We start from the raw sequence: 17,181 nt of genomic DNA, 5'->3' as shown, positions 1-17,181 counted from the left end.
GCCTAATTTCTTATGTGGTAAGTTAAACAATAGGGTACTGTACATTTTGTAACTGACTTACACCCTTCTCTAGAAAGACAGCCTTTCAGGAGGGATCAATAGTGCCCAGCACCCTGTGAGGCTCGGAGGAGGCTCACAAGTTCCAGCCCAACCTGAGAATGAGCAAGACTCCGCCTATAAATAAATGAATAAAGGAACAGCTGGGGCTATAGCTCAGTGCAAAGGCCAGAGGTTCAGTCTGAACGACCCCTTATGCGTGTAGGTATTTCACCTTATCTGTGATAGGGGGAAATGATAGATTTGTAATGGGCCCTCGGGAAGGACACTCTGAGGAAACAGCTGTCAGCAACACTATTCCACAAAGAACAAAGAAAAAAAATCACAGAAAATGTTTAATCTTGAAATATTTAACGCTCCCTCTCCTTTGCAAATGAACCAGGAGTAGCTCCTGGGTTTGCTTTCTCTTGCAAGTGTTTGAAATAAAGTAAGTTGCTGGCAACTCATGATTTGGTTTCTAGATGTCTGTCAGGAGGACAGAGACTCATTGTCTCTCGGGGTAATGGTAGAATTCTGGGAAAAAGCCCGGTGGCCCATGGCATGAGTCAGGCTGTGGAGCACCAAGGAGGCTTACCTCTCGCAGAAAGTGTGCAGACAGGGGAGAACCTTGGGATTCTTGTACCGTTCCAGGCATATACTGCAAATCAGAAACTGTTTGTCGATCTGGCGCACCACGGGGCTTGGGATGTTGGTGGCTTCACTGGCCATCCTAGACCACTGACATGGGGGGCCGGCTGGAAGTGACCCTGCACGCTGCTGCTGTCAAACAGAAAAACCAAAACGGAAAAATATGTAACAATCTGCAAGCGCAAGTCAGCCATCGCGTCTTTCCCTCTAGGTATCTTGTTATGAATACAAGTAGAAGTCAGCTTCAGTGACCTCGGAAGGACCACAGGTGAATCCCACTGCTGCAGAAGGAAAATATGAGCTGCCTGCTGTTTGTTTTGTAAATCAATAAAATAATCCCATCTTCATGCAAACAAAGCAAGGTAGAAGAGAAAGGGTTGGACCAAAAGCTATGCTCTCTGGGTTTCAAGGCTGAGTGGTGTCAAGGGGATAAACACTTATATAACTATGTCTGTTCATCCCTCAGTAATTGAATATATACTTGCCTTTTTTTTGTTTTTTTCTGGTACCGGGAATCGAACTCATGATCTTGCGCTTGCCAGGCAGGCGCTGTGCCGCTGAGCTAAATCCCCAGCCCCTATACTTGCCTTTTAGATTCTTATTGAATTCAATGTTTTCCCAAGTATTGTTCTTGAAGAGAGCACAATAGGACACTCAAAATATGCCGCTTTGGCCTAAGGGTTATTTTGAGCTGAAGGCTGCTGAGAAACAGCAGGCACAACAGGAGCTCTGTTTTCCTTCACTGGCCTAAGATGAACATAAATATCCCATCTGTAAAGGAAATTTCCACCTATAAAGCTCCCCCTCCCTCCCACACCAGGAAGAGAAGGTTTTTAGCTGCCGCAGCCTGTAAGGAAATGAGTCTGCCTCACAAACCTTACTAAACAAACCTGATCTACTGCCCGCTCCCCATAATTTTCAACCCCTCCTTTCCTTCATCTGATTGCTTCTCCACCACCTATGACCCTCTAGTAAAAGGGCGTATAAATTCATAGTCCCCAGCTGCATAACCTGAGAGGTAGAGTACAAGTTTTTCTTTCCCTCCGTCCTATTAATATGCAGGACAGTGGTCATTAGAATTTTTATACACTTTACGTGTCGTTCAGTGTGTTTTCTTCAGAACTGAAGTTTTGTTGGTTTAAAACTAAAGTGTATGTGCATGACACAAGGACAAAGTCTAGAGGGAATCCCTGTTATTTTAAAGAAATGTCCCTTGGGGGTGAGGAGGTAGCTCAGTGGAAGAGCAATTGCTATCTCCTGTGAGGTCATGGGTTCGATCTCCAGCATCACTAAGAAAAAAAAAAAAAGGCGGAAAGGAGGGGGAAAGGGAGGGAAGAAGACAGATCTGTTGTTCATGTCTGTGCATTTGAGGGACCTGGAGAAGTGAGTTAGTTCAGAGGAGGCTTTGAAATGTTGGGGTCATGCCAGAAAAGGAGAAATCAGAAGACAGCAACAGAGAGGAAAGCAGAGCTGAAAGGAGGGAAAAGTTATTTGGAGAAGTCAGACATTAACAGATTTGGAGGCAGATAGCTAGGGGCTACATAAAAAGCAAAGAAAACGTGTGTGTTTATTAATTTTTCCTTTGTTTTCTTAGTCATTCGCTATGGAAAAAATTCAAACGAGCTATAGCCCAAGAGAATGTCCCCTTCTCTGTGCTACTGCTCAGGTCGCCCTGTCCAAAGGTGAGCGGGTGGAAAAGCCGCAGGTCTCCAAGCTAAATGGAAACAAACATTCCACCTGAGGAACCTCCTTTCCTTGAAGTTGGTCAAAACAGCCCATTTTCCTCATCAAAGAACAATGACCTGGGAGGAAAGAAATAACTGTCTGTAAAGGCCCAAGTCATCTAAACATAACCTGAGACCTCTCGAGATCCCGGCCTCCAAGGCGCCTGCGTGCACTGTCGCACTTGACGGTGCATTCTTATCTTGCTCTGAAAATGTACCATTTATAAATCTACCTGTATCCTACGCACTGGACCACGTGTCAGATCTGAACTAGTTCCTTGAACACATAAAGAACCACGGGGTGAATGTCACCAGGTCTTCATAGTGTTAGGACTTGGCTTCCTGGTGACATTTACCACCCTGAAGAGTTCCTGGCCTCTATCCCGAAGGACAAACTAAGAATGAACTAGAGGCACACTTATTTGGTAAGGTGTCCGTAGCCCTCCAAATCACAATGGAGGGGCTGGGGATTTAGCTCAGCGGCAAAAGCGCCTGCCTGGCAAGCGCAAGGTCGTGAGTTCGGTTCCCGGTACCGGAGAAAAACCAATAAAATAAAATAAAACAAATCACAATGGAAACACTTTTTACAAAAAAATAATAATCTTCAATATAATTCTAGTAAGAAGTAGTATGATTATTCTCAATCTATGGATAAAACAAAAACAAAATACACACTAGTTTAGTCAAGGATGCCAGAACGCAAACATAGCTATGCCAGTCTTTAAAGCCCATGGCCTTTTCAGTCCTGAAACTACCCTGCTGCCGTTGACCTTGTCTGTTAAGAAAGCTGAGCTGTGGGAGCTTGATTTATCTGTGACACTTCAACATGGCTTAAACTCTATTTGAAGTTGAGAAAGTCGCAATATTTATAGAATCAACAATTCCACGCTTTCTGAGGGAAACACTCTTTTCAAATATAAATGGTAGTTTTTATTTCCCACCAAACCAAAGTTTTGAAAAGAATTTCTGTTTTATTAAGAAAACTCTCTTTACACACATTTGAGCATAGCTACGCATATGACACAATTATTTTCCAACTCTGTATTTTCTAGATAAATTTACTAAAGAGTATGTCAACAAACAAATAGCACCTGCTATCAACAACTCACATTCCCGTAGAACTCAGGAAATAGCTAAGCAGTGTAGGTGTGAATATCTTATTAGCCATCATTATCTGCTAGGCTTTTACAGGGTGTCTCTCTCTCTAAAGAACTAGAAAAGGATCTTCATTGATTGGATTAAATGTGGCTCATTTCTCAGGAGCTCAAAACGTTGGCACTCACTCTGCTTTTTGTAAAACCACATCCCTATGACATCAGAATAGGGAAGGGATGGATTTGTCTGTCTTAAAGATAAGGAAACCAAAGCTGAAGGTTTGAATGACTTGTCCAAGGTCATCCAGGAAAATCAGTAAATCAGAAAGCTCAAATGTCAACTTTTCTGCCTTATCTGATAAGTGGATGACATTTAATCTTATACAAGCTAAATACTTCACTGGGGTGTGTGTGTGTGTATGTGTGTGTGAAGCATAAAAATGATATGAGTGCTCATTTTATTAGCACTAAAATTTGAATGACACGGAAAATTAACACAGCACCTGCACAATGATGGTATAAAAATTTGTGAAATGTTCCTGATTTTTAAAAAATGACATTGTGAATGGGGAATATAATATAGCTCAATGATATAGCACATGCTCAGCATGCATGAAGCCTAAGGTTTGACCTCCAGCTTAACAATAATTAACCCCCCCCCAAAAAGGAGGGGGGAAGAAAAATGATGTTGAACTTGAACCTGTCAATTAAAATCAGTTAAAAATAATTTTATTTTGAATAGCTTTGGAAATTTTTCGTACTACCCTTTGAAATAGTCAGAGCCATGGTGGAATTAAAAAAAAAAGAGAGAAAGAACATGATACTAAACTTTACTTTTTTTTTCTAACCTTAAGAATTTTGGATTTGACTCAAGGAAAAATATTTGTTTTAATCAAATGATAATGTGTTAACCAAATGAAATTTCTTAAACCAACACTACTACGCTCTAAAAGTGAAAGAATAAACCTACTTTATTCTAATTTTGTGATAACTATTGTAGTAGATAACAGTGAATCTTTTCAGTATTACCCATTTGCATGGCAAATTAATTATGTGTACTCATTAACACTAATTTAAAACCATGACAATATCACAATCACAAGTGACCTGTTGAAGGCATCTGGAGTTTTAGAACTCTCAGAATCCACACAAAAGCCTTCCAGCCCTTAACAGTCTCCCAGCTTTGCCAGGGTAACAATAGGGAAGCATTCGACGGCCCCTAGAGGAGCAGAGTGCTTCGAAGTGATCCAGTGTGTTGTCAGCACCAGTCTGGATATGCGGTGAGGACCAGGCATAAAATAAACAATACCCTTTAGTCAAAGTGCTTGAGCACTACCGGTTTTGGGTCTTCTAATGGAATGCAATAAATATTTAGATTCTTGGCTGTCCCTTTTCCTACCTGGGTTTTTTAAGTGCCAGAGACCTTCCCTCCCCCATAAAAGCAGCAGAAACTGGTGTAGGATGACAAAGATGATCAGACTAGAGAATTGCTCTTTTGCTGGAGATTAGCATAACTAATTTCTGCAGGGACCCTTGTGAAACACTCCTGGGATCTTAAAGCCCACACAACCCCAATGCCTCTGGGAGGCGGAAACTCACATCTAGCACATTGACAAAAGGCCAATAGACAGATTACCAAAAGCAACCCACAGACTCAACACAATCCCCATTGAAATTCCAATGACGTTCTTCACAGAACTAGAAAAAAGGTCCCTGAAATTCATATAGAGCGAGAAAAGACTCAGAGTAGGACGCAGATGTAGCTCAGTGGTGGTAGAGTCCTCCTTGCCTACTCTGCATGAGGCCCTGGGTTCAATCCCAGCATGGCATGTGGGGAAACAAAAGAAAGGACCCAGAACAGCCAAAGTAGTCCTGAGCAAAAGAGTAAGCTGGAGACATTACAGTGCAGAATTTCACGTTATACTGTGAAGCTACAATAACAGAAACAACATGTTGGCACAAAAATAGACATGTAGGTGAAAAGGAGCAGAAGACACAGAACCCCATACCCCTAGACATTTTTAATAAAGGGGCCAAAGACATATTGGGAAAAGACAGCTTATTTAACAAATGCTACTGGGAAAACTGGATATCCACTTGCAGAGGCTGAAAGTAGAACTCTTGCCCTCACCCCGTACTCAGCTGGCTCCTAGGCAGTGTGGCTGGAGAGGTAGTAAACCCTTCCAAGCTGTGCCACAGTGACCTGCCTCTTTGGACCAGGGCCCACCTCCTGGCAGTCACAATCACTTAAGTCCCCATAACACAATAACTCTCCAAAAGCCCTATCTCTGAGCTCCTGAGGCTTTGCGGGGGCATCCATGTATAAACCATAACACCACAGCACAGGCAAAGATGTCGGAAACAGAACTGCAATAGCACAGGAAATAGTATCAAGAATCAACAAACAGGATTACATAAATTTAAAAGCTTCTGCACAGCAAAGGAAACAACCAACAGAGTAAGAAGACAAGCTAAAGAATGGGAGAAAGTCTGCCAGGTAGCTACTCTGCTGAAGGAGAACTTCTATCTAGAATATATGAAGGAAAAAAAAAAACCCCAAACACCAATCAAAAATATGGGCAAATGAATTGAACAGACATTCCTCAAAGGAAGACGTGTAAGCTGGGTGTGGTGGTGCATGCCTGTAAATCTGGCACTCGGGAGGCTGAGGCAAGAGGATCACTGCAAGTGCACGGCAGCATTGGCTGCATAGTGAGTTCAAGGCCAGCCTAACCTGCACAGCAAACCCTGCTTCAAAACAAACACACAAACAAACAAGAAAATGCGCAAATGGCCAATAAGTATGCCAAAAAATGTTTACTCAGTATAGAGACTCTTCAAAAAACTAAAACACAGAAATATCATTTGACCATCTAAACCTCTCCCGGATATATTCCCGAAAGAATTAAAGGTATTATTCTCCATTGATACATGCATACCACATAGCGGCACGGGTCCCAACAGCTTAGCTCTGGAAATGGCTTAGATGCCTGCCAACAGATGAATGGACAAAGAAAATGTGTATATATATGCAATAGAGTATTATTCAGCCACAAAGAAGAATGAAATCACATCAACTGCAGGAAAATAGACGGAACTTGAGGCCATCGTGCTAAGCAAAATAAGACGCAGATAAGAACATCCCATGTGTTCTCTTACATGAGAAAGCTACAGTATTAAGAAGTGAACAAAGCAGAGGAGAGATGATAGGAAAGTAGAAGGCAGACTTGCGGAGGGGGAAATCAAGAAAAGCCATTTTTAGATGACACAAGTAGCCAGCAGTAGAATGATATTGACGTTAATCAGTTGGAAGAGCTCAGATGAAGGAAGGAAGGCGAGGTTCCCCGTAGGTGGGAATACACAGCAATACCGTTACAAAGGTGCCCTCTGCTCTGTGTCACTGCTCAGTGCGACCACCGGTTGGAAAGTACATTTTGCTGTCCCCTGTCTTTGCTGTGTTTTTCTATATACCACTGGTCACTTTGTGCTAGGTTTGAGTTCCCTGCCCTTCAACATGATGGTATTAGGAAGTGGGACCTTTGGGAGGTGATGGGTCGAGAGAGAGGCACCGTGATGAGGGGACAAGTGTCTTCTAAGAATGGACCGGACCACAGGCCTTCTGCCTCTAGGTCCCTGTCTCTCTCCCCCAAGTGCAGATACAACAAGAAAATAGCCAACTGCTCCCTGCCGTAGTTCCAGCACCTAGAACTGTGTTACCTGGTACTTAATGGGTCACTTATTTTTGGAATGAATTGGACTAATGAAATATAACACAAAAACAGACTTAGGCACACTAGCAGAAAAGAGTAACATTTGTCAGACTCCGTGACAAAGTTGTGAATGCTGTCGTTCGACACCAGACATTCCTGGCCTCCCCATGTACCAGTCTAACGCTTAGCAACAGGAGCCCTCTACCAGAAGGTAAATATTAGTGGCATATTTTAACACATTCCCAAATGCACCAGGAGAAATAAGAAACGACTGAGGACACATATGCAAGGCAATAAAAAGTCTAAGAAGTTGGCACATAAATCCCTTATTAACAGGGGCCTTGCCAGATAAACACATGTTGTGGGGAAACCAATGTAGCAATCATGTGAAAAAAAACAAAAACAAAAACAAAAAAACACCCTCGCACAGAAAAATCCTGCCTGAGCATTTCTACCCTCCCCTCGTTTCTGGTGTCTTTTCTGGCTTTTTCCCAACTTGGTGGAAATTACCCCCAAAAGGAAAAGAATTTGATAGGAGGAGATGAAATGAGAGAAAAATGCCTGCGTTTTCAGTTCTAAGATTTAAACCATATTTCCCACCCCAAATTATACCAGTGAGATCAGAGAAGCACCCAAGCTGCTGTTTCCACTAGCAAGAGGAGGAACGGGAGGGAGCGGAAAAGAACTGGGAGGGGAGGGAGGCGGCCGCAGCTTGTCAGGCTGGTCTAGGGAGCATAGCTGGGAAACAGAGGCCAAAATACCCTGGAAAGTGAGACGCAGACACGTGATGTAGGGTAAGCGGCGGCGTACTTGGTTAAGCAGCAACCTACGCGAACCCCATCTCATTTGGATGGTCTAGTTTTAGGGCGCTCCTGGGTCACTGCTTCTCTTTGTTGCCCCTTGAGGTGAATTTACTCACTAATGTGTACAGTTTTCATTGCTCTTGGGCCAATGACAGTGACGCACACAGGCAAAAAATACATCAGCTTCACCAACAAGGAAAAATGTCCTGATACATCTGCGGCAGGGAAATAACGAAACTTTATGATTATCTGTTACCTGTTACCTGCTAGGACAGGTCACACCTACAGCTCATGGCACAGAGAGAGAAAAATATGATTAGAGAAACAAGCATTTTTAGTTCTTTTTTTTTTTTTTTTTTTGGTTTTTTCTCTGGTACCAGGAACCGAACTCATGACCTTGCGCTTGCCAGGCAGGCGCTTTGCCGCTGAGCTAAATCCCCAGCCCCGCATTTTTAGTTCTGTTAAACTTAGGAGCCCATTATCATCCAGCTATAACTGAATTTGCACTGTTACCAAGGCTCATCTTAAAGAAAGTAGGGAACAATTGTCAGTGACTGTAAAACAGGGTGACCCACTTCCAGTTAAATGGAGCCTCTCTCCCAGATAGGCTGTTTGGTGAATTAGCAGGCTAGATGTGTTTTCTTTCCTGTTGGTGCCTGTGTGTGTATGTGGGGGGGGGGAGTGGAGATCCACTAGCAAACAGCCACCCTCTCTTCCTTCTCTCCCAAGCGAGGGATGTGCCCAAGGACTTCAAGATTCTCCTTATTCCCAGGGTCCAGTGTATGCAGCTCCCCTCCGTGTGTTGGCTTGTGCCACATGGGGGTGACTGTTAAGCTGAGCTCCCCATTTGTCTTTGTGCTATGTGTGTCTAATCCCCCCCACTCTCCTCTGCACAGCTAGGTAACTGTTTGCCATTGCCGTCTCTGCAGAAGTCTTTACCTTTTGCCTAAGATCTTAAGCTTTGTTTTGGTTTTCTGGGCTCCAGAAGGTAGTGACTATGTGCTGGAGTGTTAAGTGGTCAGGCTAATTGACATTCACCTTGAGGTACCCTGGGACCATCAGAGGTGTGGAGCCTCCTCTCCCCACATCCACCACCCTGCCACGCCTCCCCCTTGCTTTCCTTGGGGACTGCACAAAGTGGCTGAGAAAGGCAGAGGGCAGCTGGGGAGCAAAGGGGTGGGGACCGAGCCTGGGGGTTGCGCGAGGCTGGCAAGAAGGGGGAAGAGAAATGTACTTCACTCAGAACTCCCAGGCACACAAGCCGAGGGCAGTCACCCCTTCCTTTTTTTCCCCCTGGTGTACAGGAAGCACATTATTTAATTCTGTTGTTCATTAGAGTGTGTCATTCATTAGACAAGTTTTCAAGAAAAAATAAATTAAAAGCATAAATTAAAATGGAGACTGCTGAGACGGAAGGTGAAGATGGGAGAGAAGATGAGAGATTAGCATACAAAAGCAGCCCACACGGTCCCTTTAAGATGCTATTTGAATTTTTCCTCTCTCTCTCCCTCTTTCTCTCTTTCTCTCTGCCTCTCCCTCTCTTTATCTTTCTCTGCTGGAATCTAAAGCTCCAAATTCTAGGAAATCTGATCCATTAAATTCAGACAACCTGCACAAAGGGAATATTCAGAGAAGCCTAATAATAAACCCCATTATACAGCAAGTTGTAATCTGACACTGAAACCCTTGTAGAAGTAATAAAGGGACACAGATGTCATCAGAGAATAAAAATATAAAAAGTCAATACATGTGTCTGCAAATTATCACTTTGCTACAATGTAGAACTAATTCACTCATCTTTTTTTTTTTTTTTTTTAAAGAAAAATACTAACGCTAAGTGCTGGGAGCGTAGCTCAGCAGTAGAATACTTCCTTAGTACGCACTAGACCCTGGGGTTCCATCCCCATCAGGTGGGGAAAAACTATGATAGGAAATAATTTGGCAGCAATTTTTTAAAGTTTGAAAGTATTTTTTTTTGCTCTATACGGCTCAGCAATACGTACAAATATTTGGTTAAAGCATTCATTTGGTCAGGGAGATAACGAAAGGAGGCAAAATGTATCTTAAAATTAAGCTTGGGTAAATTTTTAAAAATTGCTAGATATTTAGAATTTTTTTTCCTACTTAATTGAGATAGACAAAAAAAGTCACAAGCTTGGAGAAGCTAACTGCTTAAAGCTATCCAAATGAAGGGCACGTATTCATTTCCTAGTAAGACAAAGGAGGAGTGCTTCTTACCGTACTTCACAGGCCAAAGTCCACTGAGCTTTTGTTATCACACTAATTTAAAAAGTTAAGTCATTCCAGGATTGTACTATCAACTATGGTGAAAATGTATTTAGATTTTTGTCCTTTTTAACAACATGCAGGCTAAAGAAGCTACCTTTCTATATCTAGAAGCAGCACAGCTATCCGAATGTTTAACATTCCGTCGAGTTTTTTAACATTTGCAATGCAAATACTTATGAATTTCTAGAAGGAAATCAGACAGGAATAGCTGGAGGTTTAGGAAGGGCTACTGGTGAAGTCTGGGCGGCAGAAAGTAGCTTTCTCATACACTGCACACTGCAAACTTCTCATTGTAAGCTCACTCGGGAGGGACCTGCATTACTTAACATTTCAGGGGGCTTGGAGCAGTGCTGGTATAGCATCTGCCCCGCCCCCCCAAATAATGCAAGGCCCAGAAAATAACTCACACTGGGCAAAAAGAATCCTAATACTACTTAAGAAATCAATTTAAGGATCCGAGCAGACAAATGGCTCCCTTACCTATTGCAGGGTTTTTTTTAAAAAAATTATTCATTGAGGAATAAAACTGCTGTAACATGAGCTAAGCCAAAGAAGTGAACTGATAATTTTTTAAATGCTTCATTCCAAGTCTCTATCTGTTCTTGAAAGCTACAGCATTGAAACCATCTTTTTCTTCAGACAAAAATATTTTATCTTTTGGCTCTGGAATCCATGTCTCAACATTGAGTTTTCAGTTTAAAACAAACAGCCTTCCGACTTGCTTTCCTATTGCCCTACGATAAAGATTAATGACTGGGTGGGGCATTCTTGTAAAAAAAAGCTCTGATCCCCAAATTACCCATGGTTTGAAGAAGCAAACCTAAAAGCAGACCCCAGGATCCCCCCATAATGCTACCATTGAGCTTCACCCGAATTTGACTGTACTTAAAAGGCAGAGGGGAAATGTCAGAAAGACATCTACTGCATATCTGTTTGCCGGCCCTCAATGGCATTGCGGATTCAGAGGGGCCAATCATGCATTATGAATGAATGCGTTTCCAATGGTTACTGGGAGCCATGGAGCTCAACCCCAGGGTGCTCTTAATAGACGACGTGGTGGGGGAGGGTCACATCCCACATTCTCCTCCACCCCGGGCTAGCCAGGGAGGAATCCCGCAAACTCAGTATTTCGTCTCAACAGAAAGACGCAGGGGGAAATTCTATTTAAAACAAGCCAAGCCAACATTAAAATAATGACTACGTAAAATAATCAGTTCACCACAGCACGTCATAGGAAAATCTTGCACGACTTTCTTCCCATCCTTGTTAATTTGATGTCTTTGTTTAAGCAAAGAGTGGTTCTCCTTCTTTTTTTATAGTTACAGAGCATGCAACACCACCATGAAAGAGAAAGGGGTGGGGAGCAGAACGGGAGAGATCAGTCACCCATGCACCTGGCATAACGCTAAGCAATCGAGACACCGAGCACCTACCCATTTCTGCTGGCAAACAGACTTAATCAAACAGTCAGAGAATCAGGTCCTCCCCAGTCTGTCGCTGCAGCTCCGGGGCGGTCCGAAAGAACAATGCACATTTCTGCCAACACCTCAAGTTTGGAAGCAGCATGCAAAGAGACCGGTTAGAATCCCCTACCCAGCAGCGCAGCCATCGTCAGCGGCCCAGCATAGCTTCTGCTCCACGCAGCGAGGCGCCAGCTCGGGAACAGGACAGAGGAAGAGAGAAACGCAGGGAAGGAGGGGAGGCTCGGAAGAGCCGGCCGGGAGGTTTCTGGGTCACAAACAAGTGGGAGACCCCCTCCGGTGTCCAGACAAGCCAGGCTTTATCTTGCAGGGCATCCTTTTCCACAGCGGCTGCTGAAATGACTGCAGCGAGCCCGGCAAGGCATTGTGGGATAGGGATGCAGCAGCGAGCAGCGGCGAGGTCGGCGCTGCTGGCGGGGCTCTGAGTCAGCAGTCAGCTGCTCCGGACTGGCTCCGGCTGGGACCCGAGGGACGCCTGGGAAGATGCCGAGCGGAAGGATGCCCGGGGCGCCGGACTGAGAAAAAACTGAGCACACGGCCTCTCCCTTGGCAAAGCTCACATTTAGAGGAGTGTGGAGCTCACACCAACTTCCCCTAGTTAAAAAATAGAATGATCTATTTCCTTCGATGTTTCAAGGAGCTTGAAATACAAACGTGCGATTTTTTAAAAATGCAAAAACAGGCCGGTTCCACAAGCTGCCTCCCATCCATTCCCCCCACTTGGTATTACCCAGGAAAGGGTTCATGAATATAATTCCACAAAAGAAGAAAATGTAAAGGACATTGCTCTGCTTTCTGTACTCTAACCACGCAGAGAAGAATCATATGGCCCATTGATCTGATTGAGAAGATATCAGACCCTGTTTGGTTCTGAGATGAAGTTTTCAGTTAAAGCTTGAGAAATCTGACAGGCTATACACACACAACACACACACACACACACACACACACACACACACACACACATTGACTTTCTACCATGTCTTTATACATATTTTCAAAAAGTATTAATAGCATAAAAATCAACAAGTAGCTATGAAAAAGCGATTAGGTCCTCATCCTACAACCAACACTTTAGAATGAAAAATCTTAACATGTCAGGATGGAATTCACAATCATTCACTACCTTTGCTATACCAATGGAGGCAGGGGATAGTATTGCATCCTATTCTTTGGTTAATTATTAGTTTAAAAATGATTGCTAATCCTTTTCATTTAAACAATGACTGTGTATTTGATCTGTACATTTGACTGCATTAATATTTATAACATTCTTTCTGTACAGTGAAGCATTGCAGTGAGCCCTGGAAGGGGCCTTGGCTTTGGGAAGCGGTGATGGTTACCTTTGGTGGCTACAGGGAAAAAGAAGGAGGAGTAGAGCATGCTGGGAAGCCCACGGGCCCTGGAAATGCAGGCAAGTCATCTTGCCATGTCATTTTAGGAGGAATGAAGTTCTCAAAAAAGTGGCGCTAACACCTCACTTTAAACTTTGTGGGTTTTATTTTTAATAACAGCTTCATTGAGATATGACTCACATACCAGACAATTCTCCCTCTTGAAGTATACAATCCAATGACTTTCAGTTCACAGATATGAGCAACTATTATCACAGTCAACTTCAGAACGTTTTTATCACCTCAAAAGCAAAAAACAAAACCCTGTGCTCTGTAGCTGTAACTTCCTTCCTTCCTTAGTCCTAAGTAGTCACTAATCTACTTTCAGTCTAGGTAGATTCCTACTTGTATGGGAGGTTCACCCGTATGAATAGAGTGCTCTATTTTAAACTATCACATGAATGAGATCATATAAAGGGCTGGGGATATAGCTCAGTGGCACAAGCACCTGCCTGGCAAGCGCAAGGTCATGAGTTCGATCCCCGGTACTGCAAAAAAAAAAAAAAAAAAAAAAAAGAGATCATATAAAATGTGGTATTATATGTCTGGGTGTTTTAATTTAACATGTTTTCAAATTTCATCCATGTCAGGTCATATGTCAGTGTTTCATTCCTTCTGTACAAACATATGGTATGGGCATATACTGTATAGATCTAGGACATTTTCTTTATCCACTCTTACCAGTTAATGGACATTTGGGTTGTTTCTCCTTTGGGGTTATTATGAGTAGTGCTTCTGTAAAGATTTGTGTACAAGGTTTTGTATGGACATATGTTCTGCTTCAGAAGTTTACAATGCAGTTAGGAGCAACTCGTGAAACAACAGGCAGATGACTCCTCTACCCAACTCCTCTTCCTAGGACAGACCGTCTCAAAGATATCTGACCTGCCATGCTGGGGATCCTACACCCTTCATTCTGCTCCTGAGCCCATTCAAAGCCAAACTCGTGACTCTAGCCCACCCTTTCCTTCTCCTCCGTGTAACCCAAATTCTTGGCATGTACAGTAGATTGGGTCTCTGTTCTCAGAAAATGGTGGAAAGTGGGGGAGATCCTTGAGCTTTCAGGCGTACAGTCAGGGAAGCTTCTCTCGTTCAGTCATTCATTCCACAGGGAATGCTTACTGAACAAACGTCCAGGGTGTTGCAAGCCAGAGTGATCACTGCAGACATAGTGAAGAGTTTATTGGGTCCTGAGCCCTTTAGAAAGGTCATCGTCTTTTTTTTTTTTTTTTTTTCCAGTACTGGGAATCGAACTCAGGACATCGCGCTTGCCAGGCAGGCGCTGTGATGCTGAGCTAAATCCCCAGCCCCTAAGGTCACGGTCTTTTGTAGAAGGTGGCTTAGTAAGCAGGCAACTATAACATGGGGCCACAAGCAACTGAGGGCAAGAGGAAGTGGATGCTGTGAGCATCCACAGGAGGACTACGCAGGGGCGTTTTGGGAAAAACACACAGCACAAGCAGAGGTTTAGGGTAAAAGCTGGTGTGACTGCAGCCTAGGGTGGAGGAAGAACAAGTAGGGTTGTATTTGTTTGCAGTCTTTTACCTGAGTCAGGTATACCTCTTCTGTGGAAACAGCATCACACAGGACTGTTGGATTCCAGATACTCTCGGTATCATGGCTTAAATACTGCCTGGATAAAATGGATTCTGAGAGCTCAGTTGGACCCTAACAAATAGCCATAACATTGCTTGGTACAGGGAAATGCAGGGCTGTAGCTCAGTGGTAGAGCACTTGCCTAGCATGCATGAGACTCCTTGTTACAAGAAAAAAAAGGCAGTATATGTCTTGGCAATGAACACACTGTTTATAAGCCAAGGCTTGGGTTGCCACCAGATGTATTAACAAGCCACAGGATCTTCCCCTTGGCACTCCCAGGCAACAGGTAGGAGGACAGTGGTGGTGTCTGTGGGTGTGCTTCTTTCTGAGTCACAATTTGCCTCTATCGATGCCTTCTGGGGCCACTTGTGGGGTTTCACAAGCAGAGAAGAGGGCTGGGGATGCAGTTCAGTGGCAGAGACTACTGCACACTTCACTGACTCCATGGAGCTGGCTTCCCCTCCTTACCAATTCTGACTAGCCGTGTGAACATTAGCATTAACTGACATAAACCAGTTTAGCTATGATATGAACTTGGGAGGGAGACCGTGTGTATGCATAAGAAAACATTTGCCACTATAATTTGGCAGGAGCGTGGGAGGTAGTGACCCAAAATTTATTGACTCTGTATTATGTGCCAGGCTCGACCCAAAGCACTTTAAATGCAGTCTGCTTATCCTTGATCCAGGAAATTTCTCCTAGAAAGTAAACTACTTGGGGTGGTATATAAGGCCACTTATGATTTAGGCTCTGCCTGTCGTGCTTTTCTCTACCTCTCTCCTTCGTTCTAAAGATATTGGTAGCAGTGGCCCTCAACCAGGGAATGGTACCAAACTCCCCATGAGCTGGTGGGGTGTGTATTTGTGAAAGGGCATTTTTGACTGTGATGCTGAATATATTAGGTGCGTGGGTGTACTACTGACATCTGATGCTGGTTACAGGGATACCAAACATTCCCCAATGCATGACAGAGTCCCATACAAGTATGTTTGTCACCTCTTCGCGTACCTAGACTTGTTCTTCCCCAAACATTTTCATCTCCTGCTTCCTTCCCAGCTCAGCAAAGTCATGGTAGGAAGGATTCTGACCCCTCCTCCAGCCCACAGACCTCCCATCCCCAGTCTGGAGAGAAGCTATCCCTGTGCCCTCGTCAGCATGCTTTGCTGAAAACTGTTGGGGGTTCCCTCTTTAGCTCTCACTCCTCAGCCCCTAGTGCAATACTGACGCATGACAGGTGCCTAGCAAAGAAAGGATAACAAAAGACTTCTTACAGAGAAACGAGTGACGTAAAACAGAAAGGTGAAAGTTCGTCTCAGAATTGCAAAGTAGTGGACCATATATCATTTATAGAACAGCAATTTTTCATATCTCATTGATTTGTACTTTAAAAAATGTCTTCTTAATAGATTTTCTCCTTTATCCTCAAAGCAAACCCAAAAAGGCAGAGAAAATATTTTTATTATCTTAGTGGGAAATGAGATTTAAAAAGATTACCTGACCAACTCAGGTTGAAAATAGCCATTACGCAGTGAACCTGAGTGAACTCCAGCCCAAGTCCTGTTGCTGGCACAGGTCCTCCTTCAGTGTGCCTAAGTACCTCTCCAGGATGGGCAAGAATGGGGACAGTAATCAGCCCATCCAGAGTGGGACAAAGCCAGCTGATTAGAGTGGCGATGTGTTTCAGTGCGAGATAAATATAACCAACGAGAAGGAGGCAACCTGAACCTAGTGCCTTAGAAATCCCACTTCATGCAATCAGCACTTTATTTTTCTTGCCTTTGCTTTCAAAAAGCTTTATGAAAATCATCACCCAATGGTCTTAAGAAAGAGAATGGCAAAAAAAAAAAAAAAAAAAAAAAAGGAAAGAAAATGGCAAAGAACACCCGTTTCTAGCAATGGGGAGGAGATGCTGCTGGAATGGATTTCACAGGTCAGCAATCCAGGTGCGGCCCATTTCAAAACTAGGCACCTCTCCGCTGGTCCAGACTCTTGTCGGTTTGGTTGGGGGATTTGGGGTGAATCCCAGCAGACTCTCTGTTCTCTATTGACAATGGTCCTGATAAGCGCCTCCACCTTGGAGCTTGGATCATTCTTTAGTAACTATCAGGAGGTCCTTGACCAAACCGGACTATGAGAAAATGATCGTAGATGAAACAATGTCCTTAAGAAGAGAGAACCAAACTGGCCTCAATTTATTGGGATTATGTAGAGGGGAGTGGACTGATCAGAGAAGCAATGAGCATCTCCACCCTAAGGACTCACACCAGAACCAGCCTGCTGTTGGGATCGCCATTCGATGGTGTGTATTTCACAAATGAGCATGTGCCAGGCAGTAAAGTGAATGACAGGACGGAACCTCTCAAAGTCACCCCTGGGGACAGAGTTGTCTGTCCCAACTCGCAG

The 17,181-nt window shown here is 43.7% G+C and overlaps 1 protein-coding gene across 12 annotated transcripts in view; it reads right to left on the bottom strand.

Annotated features, from left to right (window-relative positions):
• The window catches only part of Trim2 (tripartite motif containing 2), a 174,542-nt gene that overhangs the window by 49,363 nt on the left and 107,998 nt on the right, over positions 1–17,181 (bottom strand). For 4 of the 12 annotated variants that reach the window (XM_005400920.2, XM_005400914.2, XM_005400911.2 and 1 more), the window contains one exon: positions 632–816. In XM_005400920.2, the coding sequence (XP_005400977.1) occupies positions 632–765 (134 nt within the window). In that variant the 5' untranslated portion in view covers positions 766–816. Of the gene's footprint in view, positions 1–631; positions 817–11,737; positions 11,858–11,897; positions 12,225–17,181 lie in introns of those variants that run through there. The other 8 variants (XM_005400916.2, XM_005400921.2, XM_005400912.2 and 5 more) reach the window with 5 other exon arrangements.

The sequence above is a fragment of the Chinchilla lanigera genome, unplaced genomic scaffold (assembly GCF_000276665.1).
Source record: "Chinchilla lanigera isolate Chin_1 unplaced genomic scaffold, ChiLan1.0 scaffold00070, whole genome shotgun sequence".
In the NCBI taxonomy this organism is placed as follows: Eukaryota; Metazoa; Chordata; class Mammalia; order Rodentia; family Chinchillidae; genus Chinchilla; species Chinchilla lanigera.
Note: the sequence above shows the minus strand (reverse complement) of the source record. Positions and strands in the feature narration are given on the sequence as shown.